Source organism: Saccoglossus kowalevskii, chromosome 12 (assembly GCF_978046115.1).
Source record: "Saccoglossus kowalevskii chromosome 12, keSacKowa6.1, whole genome shotgun sequence".
NCBI classification, from domain to species: Eukaryota; Metazoa; Hemichordata; class Enteropneusta; family Harrimaniidae; genus Saccoglossus; species Saccoglossus kowalevskii.
This window is the reverse complement of record NC_140652.1, coordinates 36,029,064-36,053,469: the sequence shown is the minus strand read 5'-3', so window position 1 is coordinate 36,053,469 and position 24,406 is coordinate 36,029,064. Positions and strand designations below refer to the sequence as shown.

Sequence of the window (24,406 nt, the reverse complement as noted above, 5' to 3'; positions counted from 1 at the left end):
AGTTGGTATCAACATCAAAAATATTGTGTTAAATGGGGGAATGCTATATCCCGTTTATTCTGTGTATCTAACGTAGTACGACAAGGCGGTGTTATGTCGCCAATATTATTTAATGTATAAATTAATAATCTGAATATCCAATTGAATGACACTCCCAGTGGGTGTCTAGTTGGTGATAAGTTGCTAAACAATTTTAGTTATGCTGATGATATGTGTGTGCTATCGCCCTCTATTAAGGGGTTAAGGCGACTTACGACTTTTGGAAATATGTGGTCGCTTTGCGCATGACCATGATATCATATATAATGTCACTAAATGTATGTGTTTTTATAGTCGACACAGTGTTTTCGAAATACCACCAGTATATTTGTCGGGACAGCCAATGGAACTTGTTGATCAATTCACATATCTTGGTCACAAGCTTACGAGTGATTTGAAGGATAACACTGATATAGATCATCAGAAACGTCTACTTTGCATCAGGGCTGATCTTCTATTACGGACATTTTCAAAATGCAGCTATGAGGTCAAACTTTTGTTATTTAAAACTTTTTGTTATAACTTTTTTTGCTGTCAACTATGGTGCTCCTTTCGGAAGTCGAAACTTAATGCTTTGTGTGTATTTTACAATAACTTGTTTCGCCGCTTGTTTTATTACCTACGTGATTATAGTGTAAATCATGTTTGTATATGATCATGTCAAGTCTTTTTACGAAATTTTTAGAAATCTTGTATTTAAATTTAGAGAGCGTATATACACCTCGGATAACAGTCTGTTGGTGAGCTTATGTAACTCTGATGTCCGTTGGAAGTCTGCCTTGTTCCAGCATTGGAATAATGAGACAGAACCCCACACCCTCCCCGTGGCTTTCGTTGCGTATGGAAGTTATTTTCACGAGTGATGCGGTGTATCCTGCGGCCACGAAAGCCACGGGGAGCAGTGTTGCTGCCAGGCTGCGTCATCGCGACATTCTCGCAAAATTCACAGCAATGACGCGTTATTTTACAAACCCTGGGCCACAGTTGACGCACTAAAATAGTGAGCCATGTCGCGCATTTTGCTTATCACTGGGTCCACGATTACTAAAAGACCGTGTAACCGTGCTGGGTCATTGCCTTGGTATACTCAGTTCTTTTTGTGATTCAATCAATGTAAAGTAAACATTGTTGCGATTTTTACACAAATTTGATTGGCAGAGAGACGCACTGCGTCGCGGATGTTCCCAACTCACGACGCCAGGGATACAAGTAAAACCCTTTGTTGTTGCCGCGCGTCTACCGAACGTGTAAGTCATGGCGGGTCGGCAACTTACGGCTGGGCGACAAAAGCGTATTACGCTTTTTTTTCCAAGCAATGGGGCTTCAAATTCATTGCAGAAAAGTTCTGAGTCATTAAGTGACCATGATCAAGATGTGAGCAACGCCGAATTGACCGCCAAGTCGCCTGAAGTTCAAGTTGAACAATGCGAACCTTCGTCTAAAAAGAAAAAGACTTTTGAACGCAGATATCAGGCTAGCTGGGAACAAAACCCGAAATATTCCCATTGGTTACAATATGATCGAGAGAAAAATTCCATGCAGTGCAAGATTTGCCTTCAAACTGGAAAGAGAAACCCTTTCACTGAGAAGGGAGGCTGTGTGAATTTCCGTACAACAACGCTGGACCGCCACATCAGTAGTGGAGATCACGTGAAAGCAGTTCAAGAAATCGCACTACGTGCAGACTTCAATACCACTGTTCAGAAAGTATTATCCGATAATGACAAAGCAATTATTTCCGCAATGCAGACCGTGTTTTGGCTGGCGAAGGAAGACATAGCAACACGAAAATATGAATCGCTGCTGTCATTTCTAAAGTTACAAGGTGTTGAAACCATGGATAAACTCAGAGTTGGGCAGAATGCATCATACACTTCACGTCAAACTGCCGATGAAATGCAAGACGCGATTGCTGCAGTGATATCCAAGGAAATCAAACAACAATTACGACAGAGTGAATTTCTGAGCGTGCTATCTGATGAAAGTACGGACATTTCTGTCACTAAGAAACTAGTAATCTATGCCAGATTGATCGATGACGATTTTACTCCTAGGACACGGTACATCGGAAATGTCAAAGTCAAAGACGGTACATCGAGTACAATATCTTCATCACTGAAAACTACTCTGTTGGAGGGAAATTGTGTAAAACCCCACCAACTCATCGGTTTTGGCAGCGATGGCGCCAGTGTAATGAGAGGAAGGCTGAATGGTGTTTCCGTTCGTTTCCAACGAGAAATAAACCCGTTCATCATTAGTATCCACTGCATAGCTCACCGCTTAGCTTTATGTACCAGCCAGGCAGCGAAATCTGTCACATACCTCCAGAAATACTCGCAAATTCTCACTGATATTTATTATTATTTTTCAAGATCGGCCGTGCGTACTGAGAGTGTGAAGGAAATTCAGTCAATATTGGACGATCCACTTTTGAAATATAAGGAAGTCCATGATGTTCGCTGGTTTTCATTTTATTCATCACTAGAAACAATATATCGAACTTACGGCTCATTGGTAACATATTTCCAGTCCGTTGCAAGTACACAACCAATAGCAAAGGGACTAGCAAAGAGAATGACCTGTTACGAGTTTGTCGCAACAACACACTTATTAATGGATATAATACCAGTTTTAACCCATATGAGTATGGTATTTCAGTCAGCGGATATTGATATTGCCATTGTGCAAGCTTCAATTCAGACAACCACGGCCAGAATCAAAGAGTTGGGCTCAAAAAATGGAAAATATCTCTCCGATTTTGAGCAGATGTCGTCGGCTAATGGCAAGACGTATACCGTGAATGGTCACAATATAAGTGCAACAACAAACCAAAAGAAACACTTTGATAATATCAGATCAGACTTCACTAAAAATATTCTTGACAATTTGGAGGAAAGGTTTCCCCAAGATACTACTACATTAATTAATGCATTTGCTGTTCTTGCAATGCGACCTCTGTCATTTTTGCCCAAAGACCAAGTTGACGTATTTGGGAACACCGAAATAGAAGTCTTAGTCAATCACTTTGGAGCGGCGAAAACCACTGAAGACGGTACTATTATTGAACGCATTGTTGACCCAGATTGTGTTTTGCGTGAGTGGGCTACTGCCAAAGAACTTGTGCTGTCTCAGATGTATCCTAGAGACAAAATGGCAATTTTGTGGAAACTATTGTACACCTATCACCGTGGCTTACTTCCTAATTTGCTTAAACTTGCGAAAATAGCTTTGGTTTTGCCAGTACAAACCGCTGATTGTGAACGCGGATTTTCGGTACAAAATAAAATCAAAACAAAGACACGAAACCGCTTAGAAGCAGAGAGACTTCATGTATTGTCACTGATCTCTGCTGAGGGATCATCCATAGAACATTTTCCATTTGATGTTGCCTTAAACGAGTGGAGGCAGTTAAAACAGAGACGTATATTCAACAAAACTTCTTAACTGTTTCAGTCTTGGTAATTAATAACGCAATTGCGTGACTGAGTGCAGAGAGCTCCCTGTTGAGTGTAAGGTTAACCAAAGGTCAGTCATTCTGATAATGTACGTCTTACGATGATGTCACTTTTAATATTAGCACTGCAAATAATGATACAACTTGACAAGTGGTCTTCACAATAGCACAGTAAAAATTGCATGCTAAGTTTTTTATTTGAGAAATTAAGTTGATTGAAATTGTTAGTAACATAACGTACTTGTCTAGTGTATTTGGCAACATTATGCACATTATTGTCTAGTGTATTTGGCAACATTATGCACATTATGACATATTTTTATTCTTAACCTTTTACTTACCAATCATCTCAGTGGAACACTAGTAGTAGTTGGTAACACACAACTAAATGTATTGCAAGCTTATTTTTTTATTTGAGAAATAAAGTTGGTTGAAATTGATTTTGAACTGCTTTATTATTGTTCCCCCCAAAATGCAAATGTCTCACAAAATTAATGTGCATGGGACACATTGTCTCCTCACAAAAAAATCCTGGCTGCAACACTGGGGGAGGGTGTGGGGTTCTGTTATTATTACATATGTTCCATACTTGATTATTTCATATTAAAGAAAGAACGTGCAAACCGGGATGGAATTTAGGTCGGGGAACCCCATTGCCCATTAATATGTTCCAATATAAGTGTTACGCCCTAGCAGCGCGTGTCAGTGTAGAACGCGCCCGGAGAACGCGTGTCACTGTTTGTTTGAAATTAAAATAATCAGACGTCTAATCTGAGTCACTGTCCGAATAAATAACTCGTTGACGTTTAGTTGGGACCTCGGCAGAACCAGAACTTGACGACTATGATACACAGTTTATGTTGAAGTTAAAAGTTCTGCAAACATGCCGTGCAACTGCGGTACTCCACTGACGGGATGACTTTCGTTGACAGCGGTTGTCGCTGAGCTGCACGCTACAACTTCGTGTGTGATGTTGCTTGCTGGTCGTGGATTGACTGAGTCTTGATTACCGGTTAAAATGTTGCTCTTTTGGCGTTGGTAATTTTTATTTGGAACTGAGTAACGCCGCAACGTCGCCAGCAGAAACCTCGTATCTCGATGTTGATGGTTGCGGCTGCATAGTATTCGCTGATTTTACTGCTGGTGGATCTTCTGAGAGCCCTTCAAGGTTTATAAAACTCATTTTCCAGGTGGTCAACATACATTAAGTTCTCCCAATCGTACTATTCCATGTGATGTACACCTGACATGCCAAAAATGTTGTTGAACGATTTGAACTGGACAAAAATAGCAGACGAAAATGTGTTTACAAAATAAAAATAGTTCGGTAGCCAATGAAAATACCATGGTCATTTGCATATCGACCGTGAAAATACCGAAAACATTATTGCATGGGTGATATGCAAATTAGTTAGGGCCAAAATAAGTGACTGCCTAAAAGTACCATTACTGTTGTTCAAATTTCATTTCACTTGGCAAGTATATTCATGTACCCCAAGGGGAAAGTATCATACTTCTAAATATTGTTTATTTCGAAAAACTGTACTCCTGAAGGGACTACTTTGTTTGCTCTCAGACCTCATTTGCATTTGGGTTGTGGAAATACCGATTTTTATTTCATGGTCGAATCAAAATAAACTGCAGTACATATGTAATAACATTTTGTACCATTAATGTTGCCATACGCACACTTGTTGGCACACGTGACATTTTTTTTTCATTCATTTCTGTTGACCTATATACTTATATTTTTTGTTCATTTATTGGCGATCCGCTCCGCTAGGATTGCCCTTATAATCACTTTTGTCGTTTTGTGTGTGTGTGTGTCTGTGTGTGTACATTTCCAGTGTTCCAGTGTTCACGTATTATTTCTTCTGTGATTTTTTTGGCTTGGCCGATTTCGTTCAAACTTGGCAGGTAGGTCACACCTTAACCCTAGTTATAAGGAAAAATCTGAAAAAATTTTTTGCCCCACCGTTGCCATAGCAACAGCCAAAAAACTGATTTTTGGATAGCTTCGTGCCAAATGTATCTCCTTCTACAAATTTGGGATAAAACACTTCAAACATAGCTCATTCTACTCAGCTTGAGTGTGGGCACAAAGTTACCATTTGAATTTTTGATATCTGTTTTCATTACCGAGAAATTTGACCCCAAAGTTGGGGTAACTTTTCACCAGCAACGGCTCAGCTGGTTTTGTTCATACTTCACAGGTAGGTCGTGCCGTCACTAATTGGAAAAAAATCCTGGCCCACCACTGCCATTGCAACATCCAAAAACTGATTTTTGAATACTTTCGCCCCAAATGTATTACCTCCTACCAGTTTTGTACACAGTCAGCTGGCATCGGTGTCGCTGGGTGTATATGATAAAGGGAAGTTGTGCAACCAAATTTGCCGAGTTCGCAGTTTTTCGCCAATAAAAAAATAACTAAGGCAACAACTCACGGTTTTCCAGCATTTTTGTAATAAAGACATTATTCTCTATCAATAATCCGCCCAAAACAGGAACATTTCTACTAATTCTTGTGTTTTTTAGACGTTTTTCGAAAAACCTACTATTAGGCTGCAAAAGTAGAACATTCCGGAGGGGGCGAAAGGGAAGAGCCAAATTTAATGCGTAAAAATAGAACGCGTATTTTGACCTCTATGCGGTCGTTGCCAAAGAGCCCTGCGTCCATCGCCTGCCTGGCGATGCTCTTCCGTTTCACCAGTTGCGTTTTTTGACTAAAATTTGGGCAGTACTGTCAGTCACGAAAATTGATGAATAAATTAATACACATAAAATATGAATCACGGGCTAATTCAATGGTCACCGAACACTCCACTACTAAACAATCTGTGGCAAGATAGTAGCGTACTGTATATTTGACCCAGATTTGACAAGCGTGGTACAGTTTTTTGCGCGTGTCCGTAATAACGCGCACAAAGGATTGTGGGACAGAGTCCTTTATTTACTGGCATTCTTGACTTTTGACTGCAGTTCTTTTTTTATATTTTAGAGTAAATGCTTCTGATATGCTCTTAGGTTGCTTAATATCCGTCTGAAATTCTGGACTGTGGTCACATTTTTCGATTAGGAGTCGTATATTTAAATTACTCACTGTGACTAGTGTTTTGCATTATGAAGTATATTGTTATGAAGGTCAACACACTGCAATTTAGGTAAATATTTACCATTTCGTTATTTCATTATTTTGCTTTCCAGCATTTACGGGAAACGCTTCATTCTAAAAAATGCTATCGCAAAACGGTTGGAAATAATAAATGTAACAGCAGAATACGTCCTAGCACAGTCACTCTACTAGGAGAGAGTAACTGTGGTCCTAGTACTAAACTAAGTGACTTCTAAAGACTGAATGGTGTTTGCGAACTTCGTATTAGTTATAAACCGACGTCAGCTTCACGTTTATGTCACCATGGAAACAGCCAAAAAACATGTTGCTTGTTTTTGAGCGGAGCGGATCGCCAACCAGCCTACCGGCTTGTTTATTTATTTTTCATACTAGTTATATATGGACTTTCAAATGTTTGACAGTCTGAAATAAAGATAAATAATAGTATAACGAGTGTTATAATCTTACAACATTTTGCTATTTTTTTGCGTTTTGAAAGATGTTATATTTATAACTGTAGTACTTTTCCTTTTAATTTGTTGTTGCTTGAAAAGTTGCTTTGTTTTGTTTTGTTCTTAAACAAGAAAGTTTAACTTTGAGAACTGTACGAAACTGACGATACGTCAGTAGGTGTCGTCCGTTGACACCTGACACCGTGTTACATGTGGCCTGGTCATTCAAGACCAGTGAAGGTATTAAATTCAACATTGTACTTTTATTTAATCTATTGTTCACGATCTACGCGGGTAGATGTCTAAATATTGTAAAATTAAGGCAGGCGTTTGTGTCACGTGATTTACCTGGTGACTTTGTGGGTTATACGGTCAAAGTGGTTTGGTCAAGATTTTAAAGCTTTTGGCAAGAATGGAGTTCATTTCACGAATAAGTATAAATTATTTCATATTTTGTCACAGTATCGTTATTCTGCGTGTTGTTTCTCTCTGTAAAACATTGAGCCAATTGGCTCCAATGTATTTTGACATTCGTGTCGCCGACATGTTAACGTACTCAGTGAAAGTGTCCGTTCCTGTTATTCTTTGTGAAACTATTAAAACAACGGCAAATGTTCAAAGTGTGTTAAAATCGGTCGGCTGGTTGAATATATAATTTTAAACATTCAAGTTCCAAAAAACGTCTGCATTTTAAGATACTAAAAGTGTCCATGAAATCATAATGGCGATGTTTTAATTACGGGAATTATATGTCAGAATCATTTTGTCTTTCATATTGTTTAATAGGTAGTTTTCCAATATTCATGTTATTTTTGATATTTTACTTCAAGGAATAAAGTTAAATGTCGTAACAAGAACGATTTTGGGCTTTTCATTTTGTACGTGGTCCATTCATTATAGTTTCCACAATTTACGCATAATTGTAGCCCATTTCTTTTCCAATTACGAGTGAATGACGTAACTCGGTCATACAAAAAGTGTTTGGTGGTTAGAACAACCCATTTCAACATTGGTAAGGTAGTTTAATTGTATTTTAATAAATAGATCACTATATCAACAAATTCCCCCAAAACTTCTGTGTGTATGATTGATTCTAATATGGCTGACGACACGTACGCATGCGCATTGATACTAAAATCAATAATTTAATTATATGCACGCCTATATAAATTTATGCATGAACCAATTGACACAAATCTCCAGGAGCATATCAATTATTAAAACAGGGGTACACTACATCTCATCCACGAACTGTATGTGTATTTTCAATTTTATTAGCTTGATTATAAATTACTTGTATCTGTTTGTGTAATTATTGGGGGGGGGGTAGTAATTATTAAGTTTTGTTATACATTTGTTTTCCGTGAATAAAACCCCATTAGTTTGATAAAGAAATAATGTCTTTTCTCTTTTGTGTTCCCGAGGGTCATCTGTGTTCCCGAATATTATGTCCATGAATTAGTCACAACCCATATATGTATTCAGAACAACGTTTTATAGATTTTACAAGAATGAAAAAACGTAACATGGGCGATGTTTAGATTGTTTTTTTTTTATTGGGACCCAATATTTGTAATTTGTATAAATCATCCAAATATTTAAATTAACCTCCTTTGAATTCTACTTTGTAGCACTGTAATTAATCTCCGGTTCACTCACGGGGTTTCAAAACACGTATCCGACAGTGGTCTGGTTTATAGTACAGGTTATGTTAATTTACTCCACATAATTAGTAGTCGGTTCACCATAAATAAGTTGTCAAACATATAGTTAAGTGTTGCATATACTTCAATGTAGCTATGAATTCCAAAAAATTAATCGGAACAGAACCAAACCTTTGTCCCTAAAATCGAATCAACTATAGGTATAGGTATTCAAATTCGAATTACGGAAATATACAATATATGTTGTTCGTAATTCAAAGTTCGGATAACTGTTAATTAAAGTTCGATTTACTAAATGTAGACATTCAACAAAAATATAAAATATATGTTGCCCACAACACGAAGTTCTGTTAACTGTTACAATTCGGGTATGGTTTCACAAAAGTGGATGTGGTTTCTGAAATATGTGGGTGGTCACTTTTGCAACTCGATATTTTCGTAACTCGATGTTCGTAACTTGGTGTCTGTAACTCTAACAAATCAGCATCTCCCGACACTCTACTTTCCTACTTATAGCAGAATAAATTATCAACGGCATTTGTTGGTAGTTTCTATTTGAGGTCACGTGGCGTGTCTGCTTATCTGACCACGTGATCACTGACAGCGGCTGATATTGCCGGTAAGTACACGATTAAGCACAGACACTTCATTTGGGATATCAAGTATGACAGAAAATTAGGAGTATCCAGTGGTGTGTGTGTGTGTGTACAGTGTCACTTTGTCAGGTGTTCTTCAGTCTGTCAACGATTCAAGGTGATTTACTGTCTCGTGTAGTCTGTCAATGCTTTCACATCATTACCAGCCACACATACAGTTTACCGAGCACAACCACGCACCTTTAACAGAATTAGGTTCAACACAAATGTCAGATGAAAAATAGGCCATATGCAATATCGCAAACCAAAACATGCACACTGGGTGTTGTCCCCATCCACCAATCAGCGGTCTCCATACAGAGTTGCATTCAAATCAGATCGCGTGCCACATGCAACTGCTCTTAAGTACTATCCAATCATTGGTCTACACCAATTTATATAAACATGTTCATGCCACATTTACTTGCTCGTAGGTACAATTCAATCAGTGGCCTCATGTACACACGCCTGTTTCATCAGGTCGGGCGCCAGGCACATCGCCCTCCAAAGGCGACACCTTCCATATGTTTACTGTGAATATTTATGTGTGTATTTACCCACACAGTTTTCATATACAAACCTGGTATTGTTACATTGTACATTGTTCAAGTCTTTCCTGCATACACTAGGTACAACAGGTTTGAATGCATGTTTAGTACATCCATTTTCAAAGTATGGTTTTGATAAATACAATGACTAACCATCCCAGAATCATGATAGCGCCAATGACTACACATTATAAATGCTGTGCCAGAACGCCTTGGCATCACCCTGACATTTGTGGGATATGGAAGTTATTTTCATGAGTGATGCGGTGTACCCTGTGGCACATTTTCAATTGTTCAGTCAACCACGTCATGAAACTCCACATGATGATATTAATAAGTTAGTTGTAGATTATCGATTAAACAAGTGCTTGATTTTAAATCATTTTGGTCACCGTTGCTATGTCATGTGAAGGCATGATCACGCACCATGGAAATATACACTATTGGGTACTTGAATCAGTAAGTATTGAAACGAAATGAAATCTGCATATTGTACATACAAAAAAAAAGTCAGAAGAGACAACAGACAACCTGGCATAAACAAATATTTAAAAAAAAAAAAAAAAATCTCATTTGAAGAGAATTAACCTACCACAAAGTATAGACAAAGTACACATGATTTCCAAATCTGATGTTACAATAATAACTAATGAATTTAAAGAAGACGTTACAGGATTATTGAAAACGTGCATGTTCAAAGTAGATATTATATTAAACACATATTTCAGAAATTTCACAACCACAGTGTATGCTAACTGTGTTCCATAGTGACGACCCCACAATGGTTTAACCATTGAGGCACGGCCCAAGTAATCACGTGATCGCGCAAATAGTTACAGCCATTGGTCGGTTAAATTGTTTAGTGTGTTAGATTTTGTAATAGAAGTGGACATCCCGGCACTCTATTCACTGCATGGTGTAGGAATAAAGCTGAACAATCCGTGATGAGCCAATATGTGCCAATTGTTTTGGGTTGAATCTCTCGAGTGTAAGAGTTATCTGCCGAGCGAGTCGAAGTCCAGATGTATTTGTTTGCAGTTTCTATTTGAGGTCACGTGGCACGTTTGCTTTTCTGACCACGTGATCACTGACGGCGACTGATATTGCCGGTGAGTACACGATTAAGGACAGACACTTCATTTGTGGGATATCAAGCTTGACAGAAAACCCTACTCGATTTACCGACACAGTCCACAGCCAGATGCCTGGTTATCCCTTCCACTGAATGAATTTATGTTGTCTTTTGTCATGTTTTTTTTGAAAGGTACACATAAATAAGGCACTGATATGCCCTACTAGTAGTTTTGGGTCATTTCAGGTCAGGGCACAGTATATGATACAGTATGACACGATCATGTGATACTTAATCGACAATCATTACTACAAATACTACATCCTTCAGTGTATTTGGATCGGTTCCAATGCAAATACTGCTATCAGACTTTAACGACAATAAAGGCAACAAAACACAACAATTTAAAAATAATAGATAATTTAACAACATGAATTTTATTTTGCTATTTATAATTTTGGAGAATCTTTTCCCTTTGACGAATATACAAATCATTTATTTAATACTACTGTGTTTTATGGTATGTTCAAGACCAGAAATGTCAATATTTTGAACTCAGACTGAACTATGTTAATGTAACGAGACTGTAATAAATTGATTGGTTGGAAGATTCATTTGCACGCGTCTTAAAGGTAAATTGCGTTTGTTCTAACTGATTCACACTTGCATTGGTAATGTGTTTTATGTAAGTTAAGAAGGAATAATGAATAATATTGAGTCAAAGATCAGTGCAAGTTGTCAAATTTTGACTAGTTTATCTTTACCAACTTCTAGTTTCACATACAAATTCAAGCTCAGCTAAACGTTGTGGACAGTGTTTCGTTGCAATGTTTTACGAATTTAAACACACTTTATCACAAATTCCAAAACAAGAAATCATATTTAAATATTTATCCTATTTCAATTTTATTTCATTGTTTATTTACAGTACTGCAATTCAAAACATTCAAATGGCCTGGGTAACCATAGTTACCACACAGTTACACATTCCTCTACCGTGTTTCTAATAACGTAATTGTTCATATAGGTCTGGTAACACTTTCCCGATCACAGAATGAGTAATACCCAAACCCCTCCCCGGATAATGTTATGGTCCTATCCTCGTTCACTGTCAACGGTTACCGAGTTCTCTGTAGCTGCGTTGAACAACATGAAAATATTTCATGAACCCTATGTCACTGCATATTTCTTTGGGGAAGAGGCGCCAAGGGAGTGTCTAGTCAAGGACTATAAGTATAAAGATGTTAAAGAAAAGTTGGAGAGAGAATACCCGGGGACAAACGCAATTTTTTGCAAAGACATGCCATTTGCGTTTGTCACACCCATAAGTTGCCTAAAACTAGATTAGCTCAAATCACAGGTGGACAGATAAGGAAAATTTATATGAAGGGCAACTAACTGGTATCTATACAATAACAACCAGGGATCTCTTACTCCGGTCGAGACAATTCGACAGTCCAGTGGTAAACCGAGGTAACGACGTACATCGAATATTATAATCAAGGAGACATTCACACCATTAATTAACGACGCAGACAGGTCAAGTAAACAACAACTTCTATTCAATATTCATAAAGGTGAACCAAAGTCAACAGTGGGCACATATAATTATTTGTACATAACACAATAATTGGCACCTCGCTCACTGAAGTATAAACTAACAATAATATGGTAATAAACACTACAAATGCATGAATTGGCAGTAATACACACAATAATAATCACTTCCGGTTAACAGAATTAACAGCAATGTTCATCACAATAATTACTAAAGTTGTATGACTCAATAGTTAAATACACAATGTCCATCAATATACATGTAGCGTAAACACAACAATAACTATAGTGTTATGAAAATCTCTCGTTGGGTAAATACAACAACAGTTAACTGGTACAACAACTCAATAAAATTCTGCATGAACTTTAGTACAACGTACAGCCTAATAAAACTATACATGTCATGAATGTACCAACAGTAAAAGCCCTAACCCTAGTTAACTGATTACATGTAACCTCTAATTAATATTCACTTCAGACGAACATCACACAGATACGCACAATCTTTGCTGTCTTGTAGGGCACAACACACAAAATTGCTAACTTTAACAACAAGCCAAACGAAAAACGTCCCTCCAAGCGCAAAGATTCAAACACACAAAAATCATACAGTCGCGCGTGTACATGTGAGTAACGGAACTGATCACTGTTCGAAATCGTATGACAGTTTGCACAAAGTTAACTTTTGTTAGTCAATAACGAGTATCAAACCTGATCTTCAAGTTCCTTACGGTAGCGGCGAGTCCCTCAGTGGTGTACTGGCGTCGATCACGTCAAAGCAGCGGCGAAACCCTCACAACTGTAGCGACGGAGCGTAGGTCCCTTTGACTTTCAAATCGCCTCACGCGCGTACAGTAGTTTCACAAACTTGACAAAACCAGTTCATTTCACTCGCCCACAACTGCTTCTATCAGTCGTTCGACTCGAAATACTCAGGCCCCACGGGTACCTGTCACTCAGCAGGGACTTCAACTCACAGTCCCATCGGCGATGGCCTTTTCTGGTCGCGCTGATCGGTTCAGGCAGCGTTTCAACCAGTCAACTCGGGACGGCGTGGTTCCACTTTAACGAGCAGCCATTGTTCCCCCGTCTTCACTACGCTGACGTCATCCGTTCCACGAAGTGATCACGTGATACTCGCATGTCAAATGCATTCACTCAGGAGCAAAAATAAGTTTCATAACTCCATTACGGCTATCCCTGTTAGTATAGTGTATGCAAAAAGCACATCCACACAAATCACTGCATGTCATGTCCGTCTGACAATCTATAAAATGTTCTAATTACACAATAAAAATACAACTCAATGGCGTCAAATTTACCATGCGACACCCTCCCTCCCCAAAACATGTCATCCCCTCTCCTCCACTCCCATAGCTAACCATAAAACAGCTAATGGGAGAGAGAGCAAGGGAGGACATGTAACTAACTAACCCTCACCGGGACCGTCTTCTCATGGTGGATGTACCACTGTACTCTTCGTCGTGGCTTTAAGTAATAGCTGAACTTCATCTTAATACAGGTCTGTTACATCATGGCCCAATAAGAGTGCATCTGCTCTTCCCTGGCAATCTGGGAGTCCAACCTGCAAGTAACCACCCTAGCAAACAAAAGTGTACCAGGTATACTCCCTCAGGAGCGAGGCGCAAATACATGCAGTTGTACAGTTACACAATCACACATGTCCACAGATATGACCAAGGGTTCACCAAGGGCGATCCCAATAAGTGTCTTTGTGTCTCCACATACCAATGACTCTGCAAATAAATACAATGTTCAACGTCACACTAGCCTGCTCCCTAGGTACATGTACATTGCACCAGTCGTCACCACTTCACTATATTGTGGTCCATCTCCCAACTTGTTGAGCCATATGGGAAGGATAATACCAACTCGAAACCTCACAATACGCTGAACTACAACGTGGTCGGAGATAATACCACATATGCGAAGTCCCACTCTCCTCTCAGGTGGGTGTTGTCATTCGGAGTTGCTCAACCAAATCCTCATCCTCGACAACCTCACTATACGACAATCTGGCGACATACATATACCCGTAGCAGGTAGGCATGTTCCAAACGTATCCCGATTACGATTAGTAACACCTCATCGGTTGTCTATCACTAACCGTCGGTAATAGTATTCCTCTCCAATCAGATACTGCTGAATTACTATCCAATGCAAGTAGATCTGTCAGGGAATGTTGCAAATTCTGTACATGTCGAATTCCATATCTCCTACAGCTCTTAGCATCATCTGGCTTACTCAACTTATCTTCTCTCGTGGTCCACAGACTAGTGAATGGGAGATGATTAGACGCTTGTTTGTTCGCTACCCTGGCTAAAGCTATCTTCCGTGAACACCCGGGTAATTCCCACGGGCACACACCGGTCTTCTCCCGCGTTAAAGGATAGAGTCGCGCCCCAAGCGGTTCACCATCAACCATTCGATCGTTCGGTATGAACGTTGGTGTGGCTGCATTCAACCTAAAATCCACGGTGTGATTCATGTCACTAAAGCCATAATACTGTGTTCTTCGTCTATTTCTCATAGGGTATCTCCTCCCTGTCGTTACATCATCTGTTGGTGCCTCAGTTGTCGTTTCACATGGCATCACTCTTTCTTCCGACATTACATCAGCAGAACCCTCCATGTTCTCACTATTAGTATGTGCCAATTCAGCATCTTGGCTGGATCCAGATGCTTGGCTCGCATCCCCAGTCACGCGGTCTTGGTCATGTACTGAACTTCCCACACTCTCAAGGACGACAGTACCCTCATCCAAAGTGCCACTTCCAATACATGGCATATCAGCGGTTATAGTCCCGTTGTCACTCACTGTATTGTCAAGGCTAACAGTTACGATAGCTGGTGATGCATCTATTTCAGTCACAACTGAACCATCAACAGGTGGCATAACTGTCTCATCCTGTGACCGGTCAGTCTCTTCACTGCTACTATTAGACATCGCCTCTGTCACAGGCAAACCACTTTCGCTATCTCTCGCTCGTGTTCTCTCTAATAATATCAGATCATCAGAAGAACTCTCTATTTCGGTGTCGCTAGACTCTCTGACCACTCTATTGGTGCGCCGAGTGCGAGTCCGTCTACAACGATTCCGTCTAGGTACGTTTGGTGTACGCATTGGACGATCCGGTGGAACTGCTGGCAGGGCATAGCATGGCATCAACAAATTACGATGAATCGTCCGGCGCTTCCCTCCACCCTCTGGCTTCAGCACGTAAACAGGGATGTCAGGATTTACTCTCTTGACTACCAAGTAAGGCTCATGTTCCCACTTGTCTGCAAGTTTCTGTTTACCTCGGATAGATACATTGCGTATCAAAACACGGTCGCCAGGTTCCAAGTCGGCTTCTTTCGCCTTTTTATCATACAGATATTTGTTCTTCCTCGCTCTGTTAGTCATCTTGCTCCCCGCTATCTTATACGCTGTCTGTAAGTCTCTGCGTACTCTCTCTACATATGTTTCATAGGTCTCTTTGTCCTTGTCACTCGGCTCCAAACCTAGATAGATATCAATTGGCAATTTCGGATGATGTCCATGCATCAAATACCATGGTGAGTAGCCAGTAACTTCATGTGTTGTGCAGTTGTATGCATGTGTTAATGTCTTGACTTGTTGGGCCCAGTTCTGTTTCTGTTGAGGTTGTAACGTACCCAACATACCCAACAAGGTTTGATTGTAACGTTCCGCAATCCCTGCACCCTGAGGATGGTACGGAGATGAATGCGACTTCTTTACTCCAAGCAGTGTACAAGGGTGAGCAATCAAGCGACTCTCAAAATTCCTTCCTTGATCTGAATGGATCCTAGTTGGAATCCCTATCTCTTGCATGAAAGTATCCACCAATACCTTTGCTGTCACCCTTGCCGTCTGGTTTTTGGTTGGCACTGCTATGGCGTATTTGGTGAAATGGTCTGTCATGACCAGAATGTCTTGGTACCCACCCTTTGAAGGTTCAAGGGACAAGAAGTCTATACACAATAACTCTAACGGCATTGTTGTCAATATAGGCACCATGGGAGCAACCGCTCGACCTGTTGCATTCAACTTTCGTCGGGTACACCTCTCACATCGACGAATTCGGTTGATGATGTCATCTGTCATACCTGGCCAATAAAACCGCACACGCATCAGTTCCACACTGCGTTCCTGACCTAGATGACCCATCTCATCATGCAACGCATACATTGCTGTCTCTCTGTGGCTAGGCGGTAAGTACAACTGGTTCACCATATTGCCATTCATGTCAGTCTTCCGCCTATACAACACACCATCACGTATTTGGTACTTTTTCCACTCCCTCAATGCAGCAGATACTTGACGCGTTTCTAAGGCTCGTTGTCTGCGTTCAGGTGGTGTACCACTCAATACATAATTATATACCGTACTAATCGTAGGATCTGCCAACTGTAAGTCCTTCCACTCAGCATGACTAATCGTGGGTAAAGTCACTGAGCCTTCTGGGATATTATCATCCACGAACAATGCACAATATCTCGGAATGTTCCCAACCATTTCTGCTGCTGGTACCATAGGAGTAAGTTTACTCTCAAGGATTGCTACTACAGCCTGACTGCTGATTACCGTCAAATCTTCAGGTTTTGGGGGAACCCAATCCAACCAGTGGGGACGTCCTTCCTCACCTGTGGTGTAACCGACATGTGGCCTCCTCGAAAGAGCATCTGCATCTCCATTGAGCACCCCACTGCGATATGATACCCGAAAATCATAATCCGCCAACCTTGCCATCCACCGATGACCAGTTGCGTCCAGCTTAGCGCTAGTGGTGACATACACCAACGGGTTGTTGTCAGTTAATACCTGGAAGTGGTGACCTAACAGCAGATCAGAAAACTTGTCTGTCACCGCCCATTTCAAGGCTAAGAACTCCAATTTATGCGCAGGATACAGTCTCTCACTCTTTGAGAGCCCGCGACTGGCGTAAGCTATCACTCTCTTCACATTCTTATCTTGTATCTGGTACAACGCTGCCCCAAGTCCCAGCAGGCTGGCATCCGTGTGAAGTTCAAACGGCAGTGAATAATCCGGATACCCCAGTACTGGTGGATTCGTGAGTCGCTCAACTAAGGTATCAAATGCCACCTGGCACCTTTCACTCCACTTGAAATCAGGAGGTTTTTCACGTACCATTTTCCCTCCCTTTGTGCGATGTTTCGAATATAATCCAACGGTCAAGTCGTTCAAAGGCTTCGCTATTTTAGAAAAGCCTTTCACAAATCTACGATAATATCCGCATACTCCCAAGAACACTTTAGTTTCTTTAGCACTGCGAGGTACAGGCCAAGTCCTAATCGCCTCTGTCTTGGCAGGATCAGTCTTAATGCCCTCACGCGACACAACATGTCCCAAAAAGCGGACTTCTCTACGGAAAAACTCACACTTTGAGGCCTTCACTTTCAAATCATGTTTCTTTAAACGTTTCAGAACTTCATCAAGCCTCTGGCAGTGTTCCTCAAAGGTTGCTCCAAATATCACGATATCATCTAGATAAACTGTACACGTACGGTTCACCAGATCCCCCAAACATTTCTCCATCGCTCGCTGGAAGCTACTGGCACTGTTGCAAAGACCCATAGGCAAGCGAAGGCACTCAAAGTGTCCCACCGGCGTCACAAACGCGGTTTTCTCAATGTCATCCTTGTGCATCAACAGTTGCCAATATGAAGACTTGAGGTCAACAGTAGAGAACCAATCTGCTCCCTTCAAACACTCCATGCTCTCCTCGATCCGCGGCAGAGCGTATGCATCCCGGATTGTCTTACTGTTCAAGCGCCTATAATCAATGCACAATCGTGTTGTGCCATCACGCTTCCCGACCAACACTACCGGTGCAGCATATGGAGAACTGGATTCTCTTATGACACCACTCTCCATCATGTCTTCTATCAGTCGGCGTAATTCAGCATACCTTGCTGGAGGTAAACGACGATGCCTCTCTCGTATGGGTATGTCATCCGTGAGTCTAATGCGATGTTCTACCAGACTGCATTTACCTAGGTCTCTGTCACCTTTAGAAAATGCATCAAGGTTTCTTCTGAACAATTCACGTGCCTCCTCCGTCTGTTCTCGGGTCAATTGTTCAGTAGCCAGGTTAAACTTAATACCCCTTACAATTGTACCATCAATATCGTTACACGAGTCACTGTTAGTATCAGCCTGGATACTGTTCATCATCGCGTCTGGTCTACTGGTCGATAAGGCCTCTACCTTGGTCACTGCGTTAATTTCAGCAATTACACTACCTGGTCTGATTGTGATATTACGACTGTTGCCATTATATAACCTCACTGGAACTGTTGACTGATCTACTTGACAGCGCATCACTGTAACAATCGGGCTGGCTGTCGCTGTACAGCTGGGTGTCGACGCTGGCTCGACAGTTACTACATACTCATCATTAGCGGTCCCACGCGGTAATCTACCAGTTACAATAACACTGTCCTCGGGACGAATAGTAACAGGTTTCTTTATCAAGGCACGAGCAGATCCCATATGACCGTTAACACCAGCAAAGCAATGTCTAGACCTCAACTTATCATATGTCCTTTTCCCAGGTGTAGACATCTTACCAACTTCATTGTGATTCTTCTTTCTACTGTCCGCAGCAGCTCGCATACATGGCTCCAACACATTTGTACCCAATGTTATTGGTACTCGATTTCCATACTCTGTATCTGGAACTACCACTACCACGGCATCCATGGTCTGCTCTACACCATATATCGACGGTGGCAGTCCTAACTGTACTTCCAATAGTCCCAATACTGGCACAGCTTGGTCACTAGCACCCAGTATTCGCAAATCAGCAGCAGACATGTCCAAGGGAAAACCAGAGAAATGAGCATCATAAAACCACTTACTCAATGTAGTTACTTGTGAACCTGTATCCATTAGACAACGTGCGCTATGGCTGCTCACTGTGATTACTTCCTCATATGCCGGTCCTACGACTCTGCGACGAATATCTGCCTGCATCAGTTGCAGGTTGGGGGTGGAGTCATCTACACTCAGGGGTGTCCTATCATTTCTCATTCTTGGGCGGTTACGTTTCCGCTGTCGAACTCTTCTTTGTTCATATCTCGCAGGCTGGTCACGCGTCTTGCAATCAGACTCACCAGAAGTGGATGTTGTCTGTTTAGCATTATTCTCCTTTTTCTGAGGGCAATTCCTTGAGTAATGTCCCTCCTCTTTACAATAGAAACATCTCTGTGCCTGCTGTTTCTTGTCTGGACAGTCTCTGGCCATGTGGTCTGGGTCACCACATACATAACAATGTCTAGGCACTCTGGCCTTACCTTTATACTGTCTCTTGGAACCGGGGTCATCATTTTCCCGTGTAAAGCCTGTTGTCTGTGTGCCATACTCAAGCGTTGATTTGACTTTCATCTCCAACCTATCCAAGCGTTCAATAACAGACGATAGCGTTGGTTTCAACTGTTCAGCAAATTCTCTAGCTACTCCACTCACAACATCTGTTTCGCTAAACCGCGTCTCACCAGAGTTGTCTTGTGCCTGCATGGCATCATCAGTAGCCATCAGTCGGGTCATTGCGGGTTTCGACCGTGACAGGGGTTGGCATGGTTGGCGTCTCTCATTAACTTCTTCCTGAGCTTCTCTCGCCAGCCCTACCATCTCATCAAAATCATACACTCTGTTTACACGATGTCTGATAGCGTCCCTGACTGCTTCATCTCGCAAACTTCTCCAAAACGTATTTCTCAGGCGTTGGTCCATGGCCGATTTAAGTATACCACCCTTCCGCTCTACTTTGTTTAACTCTTCCTCTAGTCTGTTAGCAAAGTCAGCAATGGTTTCTTTTTCTTTCTGTAGCCCCTTACTATAAAAGTTCGCCAGAAGTGTCTCAGTGGATTGAACATCACCATAGCGCTTGCGTAGCTTTCTCAGTAACTGGTCAAACGTAACATCAGGTCCCATCCCGTCTATGAGCCGAACCGCGCCTCCTTTCAATGAGGCTCTTATTGTTCGCAGCATCGATATGGGGGACTCTTTATTACCATGTAAGTACGTCTTCACCTCCCCTTCCCACGTCAGGAAGTCAACATCAGATGTTCGACCAACATCTCCAGAAAATGTACTCAACTTGTGTCTGTCTCCCAGATATACTGCTGTGTAGCTACCATCTCTATCAGTGCAGGTATCAACCACAGCGTCATTGGTACCACACCTTCTACCATAGGGGCCCAATGACATTTTCTCATTCTCTAATTCACGATCCAAGCGGTCGATATCGTTCCCAAACAAATCTGAACGACTAGTCTTCCCAGTACCTACCATAGTTCTAGATGACTCAAGTCGCTCTCGTCTAGTGGGTGTATTCTCTCGGCTACGCCCCCCTCGTACAGAACTATCGCTGTCACGCTCATAATCAACATCCCAGTTTTCACCAGCGAGTCCAGACTGTTCTCTATGTCTCCATTCACACTGTTCAGCTTCTCGCTGTTCATACCTTTTCTCTATCTCTTTCTGAAATTTCTCATGTCTCTCATCCTGCTCTGCATGCATGGCCACCATCCAAGCCTCTCTTTTCTGTTGTTCATCTAACAACCATTGACTCTTGGCTCTGTTTAAACGTTCGTCCTCTTCGAGTCTCCATTTTATTTTCTCTTGATCAATTCTGCGCAACACTTCTCTTTCTCCACGTATTTGTGCAAAGCTTAACGGCCTATCACCAGTGCCCACCGTCCAGTCTGGCGACGTATCTACGGAGTGTCTCTCATCACCATCGCTCACATCACCCCATGCTACCTTGTCCTCCATGACAGTAGCAATACCACTCAGCACTATAAAATGTCTGCTCCTGAAAAAATACTCAAAATGATCCCATTAACTAACAACTGTTTACCACTCAGACTGGATACTGGATACAATCAAAATCCAGTCAATGCCTAACACGTTGGGCGCCATTTATCTGTCACACCCATAAGTTGCCTAAAACTAGATTAGCTCAAATCACAGGTGGACAGATAAGGAAAATTTATATGAAGGGCAACTAACTGGTATCTATACAATAACAACCAGGGATCTCTTACTCCGGTCGAGACAATTCGACAGTCCAGTGGTAAACCGAGGTAACGACGTACATCGAATATTATAATCAAGGAGACATTCACACCATTAATTAACGACGCAGACAGGTCAAGTAAACAACAACTTCTATTCAATATTCATAAAGGTGAACCAAAGTCAACAGTGGGCACATATAATTATTTGTACATAACACAATAATTGGCACCTCGCTCACTGAAGTATAAACTAACAATAATATGGTAATAAACACTACAAATGCATGAATTGGCAGTAATACACACAATAATAATCACTTCCGGTTAACAGAATTAACAGCAATGTTCATCACAATAATTACTAAAGTTGTATGACTCAATAGTTAAATACACAATGTCCATCAATATACATGTAGCGTAAACACAACAATAACTATAGTGTTATGAAAATCTCTCGTTGGGTAAATACAACAACAGTTAACTGGTACAACAACTCAATAAAATTCTGCATGAACTTTAGTACAACGTACAGCCTAATAAAACTATACATGTCATGAATGTACCAACAGTAAAAGCCCTAACCCTAGTTAACTAATTACATGTAACCTCTAATTAATATTCACTTCAGACGAACATCACACAGATACGCACAATCTTTGCTGTCTTGTAGGGCACAACACACAAAATTGCTAACTTTAACAACAAGCCAAACGAAAAACGTCCCTCCAAGCGCAAAGATTCAAACACACAAAAATCATACAGTCGCGCGTGTACATGTGAGTAACGGAACTGATCACTGTTCGAAATCGTATGACAGTTTGCACAAAGTTAACTTTTGTTAGTCAATAACGAGTATCAAACCTGATCTTCAAGTTCCTTACGGTAGCGGCGAGTCCCTCAGTGGTGTACTGGCGTCGATCACGTCAAAGCAGCGGCGAAACCCTCACAACTGTAGCGACGGAGCGTAGGTCCCTTTGACTTTCAAATCGCCTCACGCGCGTACAGTAGTTTCACAAACTTGACAAAACCAGTTCATTTCACTCGCCCACAACTGCTTCTATCAGTCGTTCGACTCGAAATACTCAGGCCCCACGGGTACCTGTCACTCAGCAGGGACTTCAACTCACAGTCCCATCGGCGATGGCCTTTTCTGGTCGCGCTGATCGGTTCAGGCAGCGTTTCAACCAGTCAACTCGGGACGGCGTGGTTCCACTTTAACGAGCAGCCATTGTTCCCCCGTCTTCACTACGCTGACGTCATCCGTTCCACGAAGTGATCACGTGATACTCGCATGTCAAATGCATTCACTCAGGAGCAAAAATAAGTTTCATAACTCCATTACGGCTATCCCTGTTAGTATAGTGTATGCAAAAAGCACATCCACACAAATCACTGCATGTCATGTCCGTCTGACAATCTATAAAATGTTCTAATTACACAATAAAAATACAACTCAATGGCGTCAAATTTACCATGCGACACGTTAAAGGGCAATTACAGTCTGCTGCCGTGTGGGTATCAACACACGTTTCTAATCAGAGATCCGAAGAGAACCATTGTAAGTTATTACAAAGCATCTGCTGGGTGTGGAATCAAATTTGATGAATGGTTGCCCTCTAGTGGCGGGGTCAAACAACTGTATGACCTTTTTGTGTACGTAACAGAAATGCTGGGACAGGAAGCCATTATTATTGATGCTTACGACCTGTGTAATAATCCACGTCAAATACTGCAAAAGTATTGCAAGAAAGTTGGATTACAGTTTCAGGATAAGATGTTGAATTGGGAACCAGGCAACAATGATCATTGGCTTCCATTTTCTCGTAATGCTTTCTTCACAGAAGCATTTACAGGCGATGCCATTAGGAGTAGTAAGTTCCTACCAATGGCTAATATCGATGTAGATATGGAGGGTCTTTCTGATTATGGAGTGAAGCAAATCAAGGAAGCCATGCCTTACTACGAACTACTATACGAGCAAAGGATCAAGCCAATGGGCAATTAAAGTCATTTAGTTAATTTGTTTTCTTTAACTGTACTTGTCAAGGTGTTCCAAAATATAAAAACAGCAAAACGTACTTTTATACTCTTACGTGGGTTCTGGTGGGACTTTAATGTAGTCAAGGGTGACTCACAAAGTACAAGCGAATGTTATGAGAGATTGCAATGAAGACCAATTCATACACAAATGCAATCAAAACAAGTCATTGTCAATGACACGTCCCCGTTCCGTTCATATTTGAGTGACATATACATTCAAAGCAGATCATGACCGAAATGCACCTGCATATGTACAACACATTGTGCTAAATCTGAACAAAATCCATCCATGCATGACTGAGATCCGGTTCTGGAATTGTGAAAATATGTGATTTTGATGCATTTTCAGCCTTAAAATGGCCATCATTCCGCTATTGTTAAGCAGATCATGAAACAAATGCACATATCTATTTGTGACATGATGTACCATGTGTGTGTGAAGTTTGAACTTGATCAATCCAGACATGTCTTGGATACGGATCCAGAACTGAATTCTTTAACAAAATGGCCGCCAGTCGGCCATTTCGAATTTGATCCGAAAAAAAAAAAGACGTGCATCAAGGTCCTATTATGTTTAATGTATGTACCAAATTTGAACAAAATCCATCCATGCATAACTGAGATACGTGTCCGGAATGGTGAAAATGTGCGATTTCAATGCATTTTCGGCCTTAAAGCGGCCCCCATTTGGCTATCGTTAATGAGATCATGAAACAAATGCACATACATATTTGTGACATGATGTACCTTGTGTGTGTGAA

The 24,406-nt window shown here is 41.1% G+C and overlaps 2 protein-coding genes across 2 annotated transcripts; both read left to right on the top strand.

Moving 5' to 3' along the window:
- The first annotated feature begins 1,293 nt into the window (after positions 1 to 1,293).
- Positions 1,294 to 3,483, top strand: LOC146735767 (zinc finger protein 862-like). The gene has a single exon (XM_085506060.1). It carries the CDS (start codon positions 1,294 to 1,296, stop codon positions 3,481 to 3,483), a length of 2,190 nt encoding a protein of 729 aa, XP_085362186.1.
- Positions 3,484 to 12,033: 8,550 nt separating this feature from the next.
- On the top strand, positions 12,034 to 23,610 carry LOC144344385 (uncharacterized). The gene is made up of 3 exons (XM_085506059.1): positions 12,034 to 12,290; positions 18,249 to 18,255; positions 23,095 to 23,610. The coding sequence occupies exons 1-3, from the start codon at positions 12,034 to 12,036 to the stop codon at positions 23,608 to 23,610; spliced, it is 780 nt and encodes a 259-aa protein (XP_085362185.1).
- Positions 23,611 to 24,406: the final 796 nt, after the last annotated feature.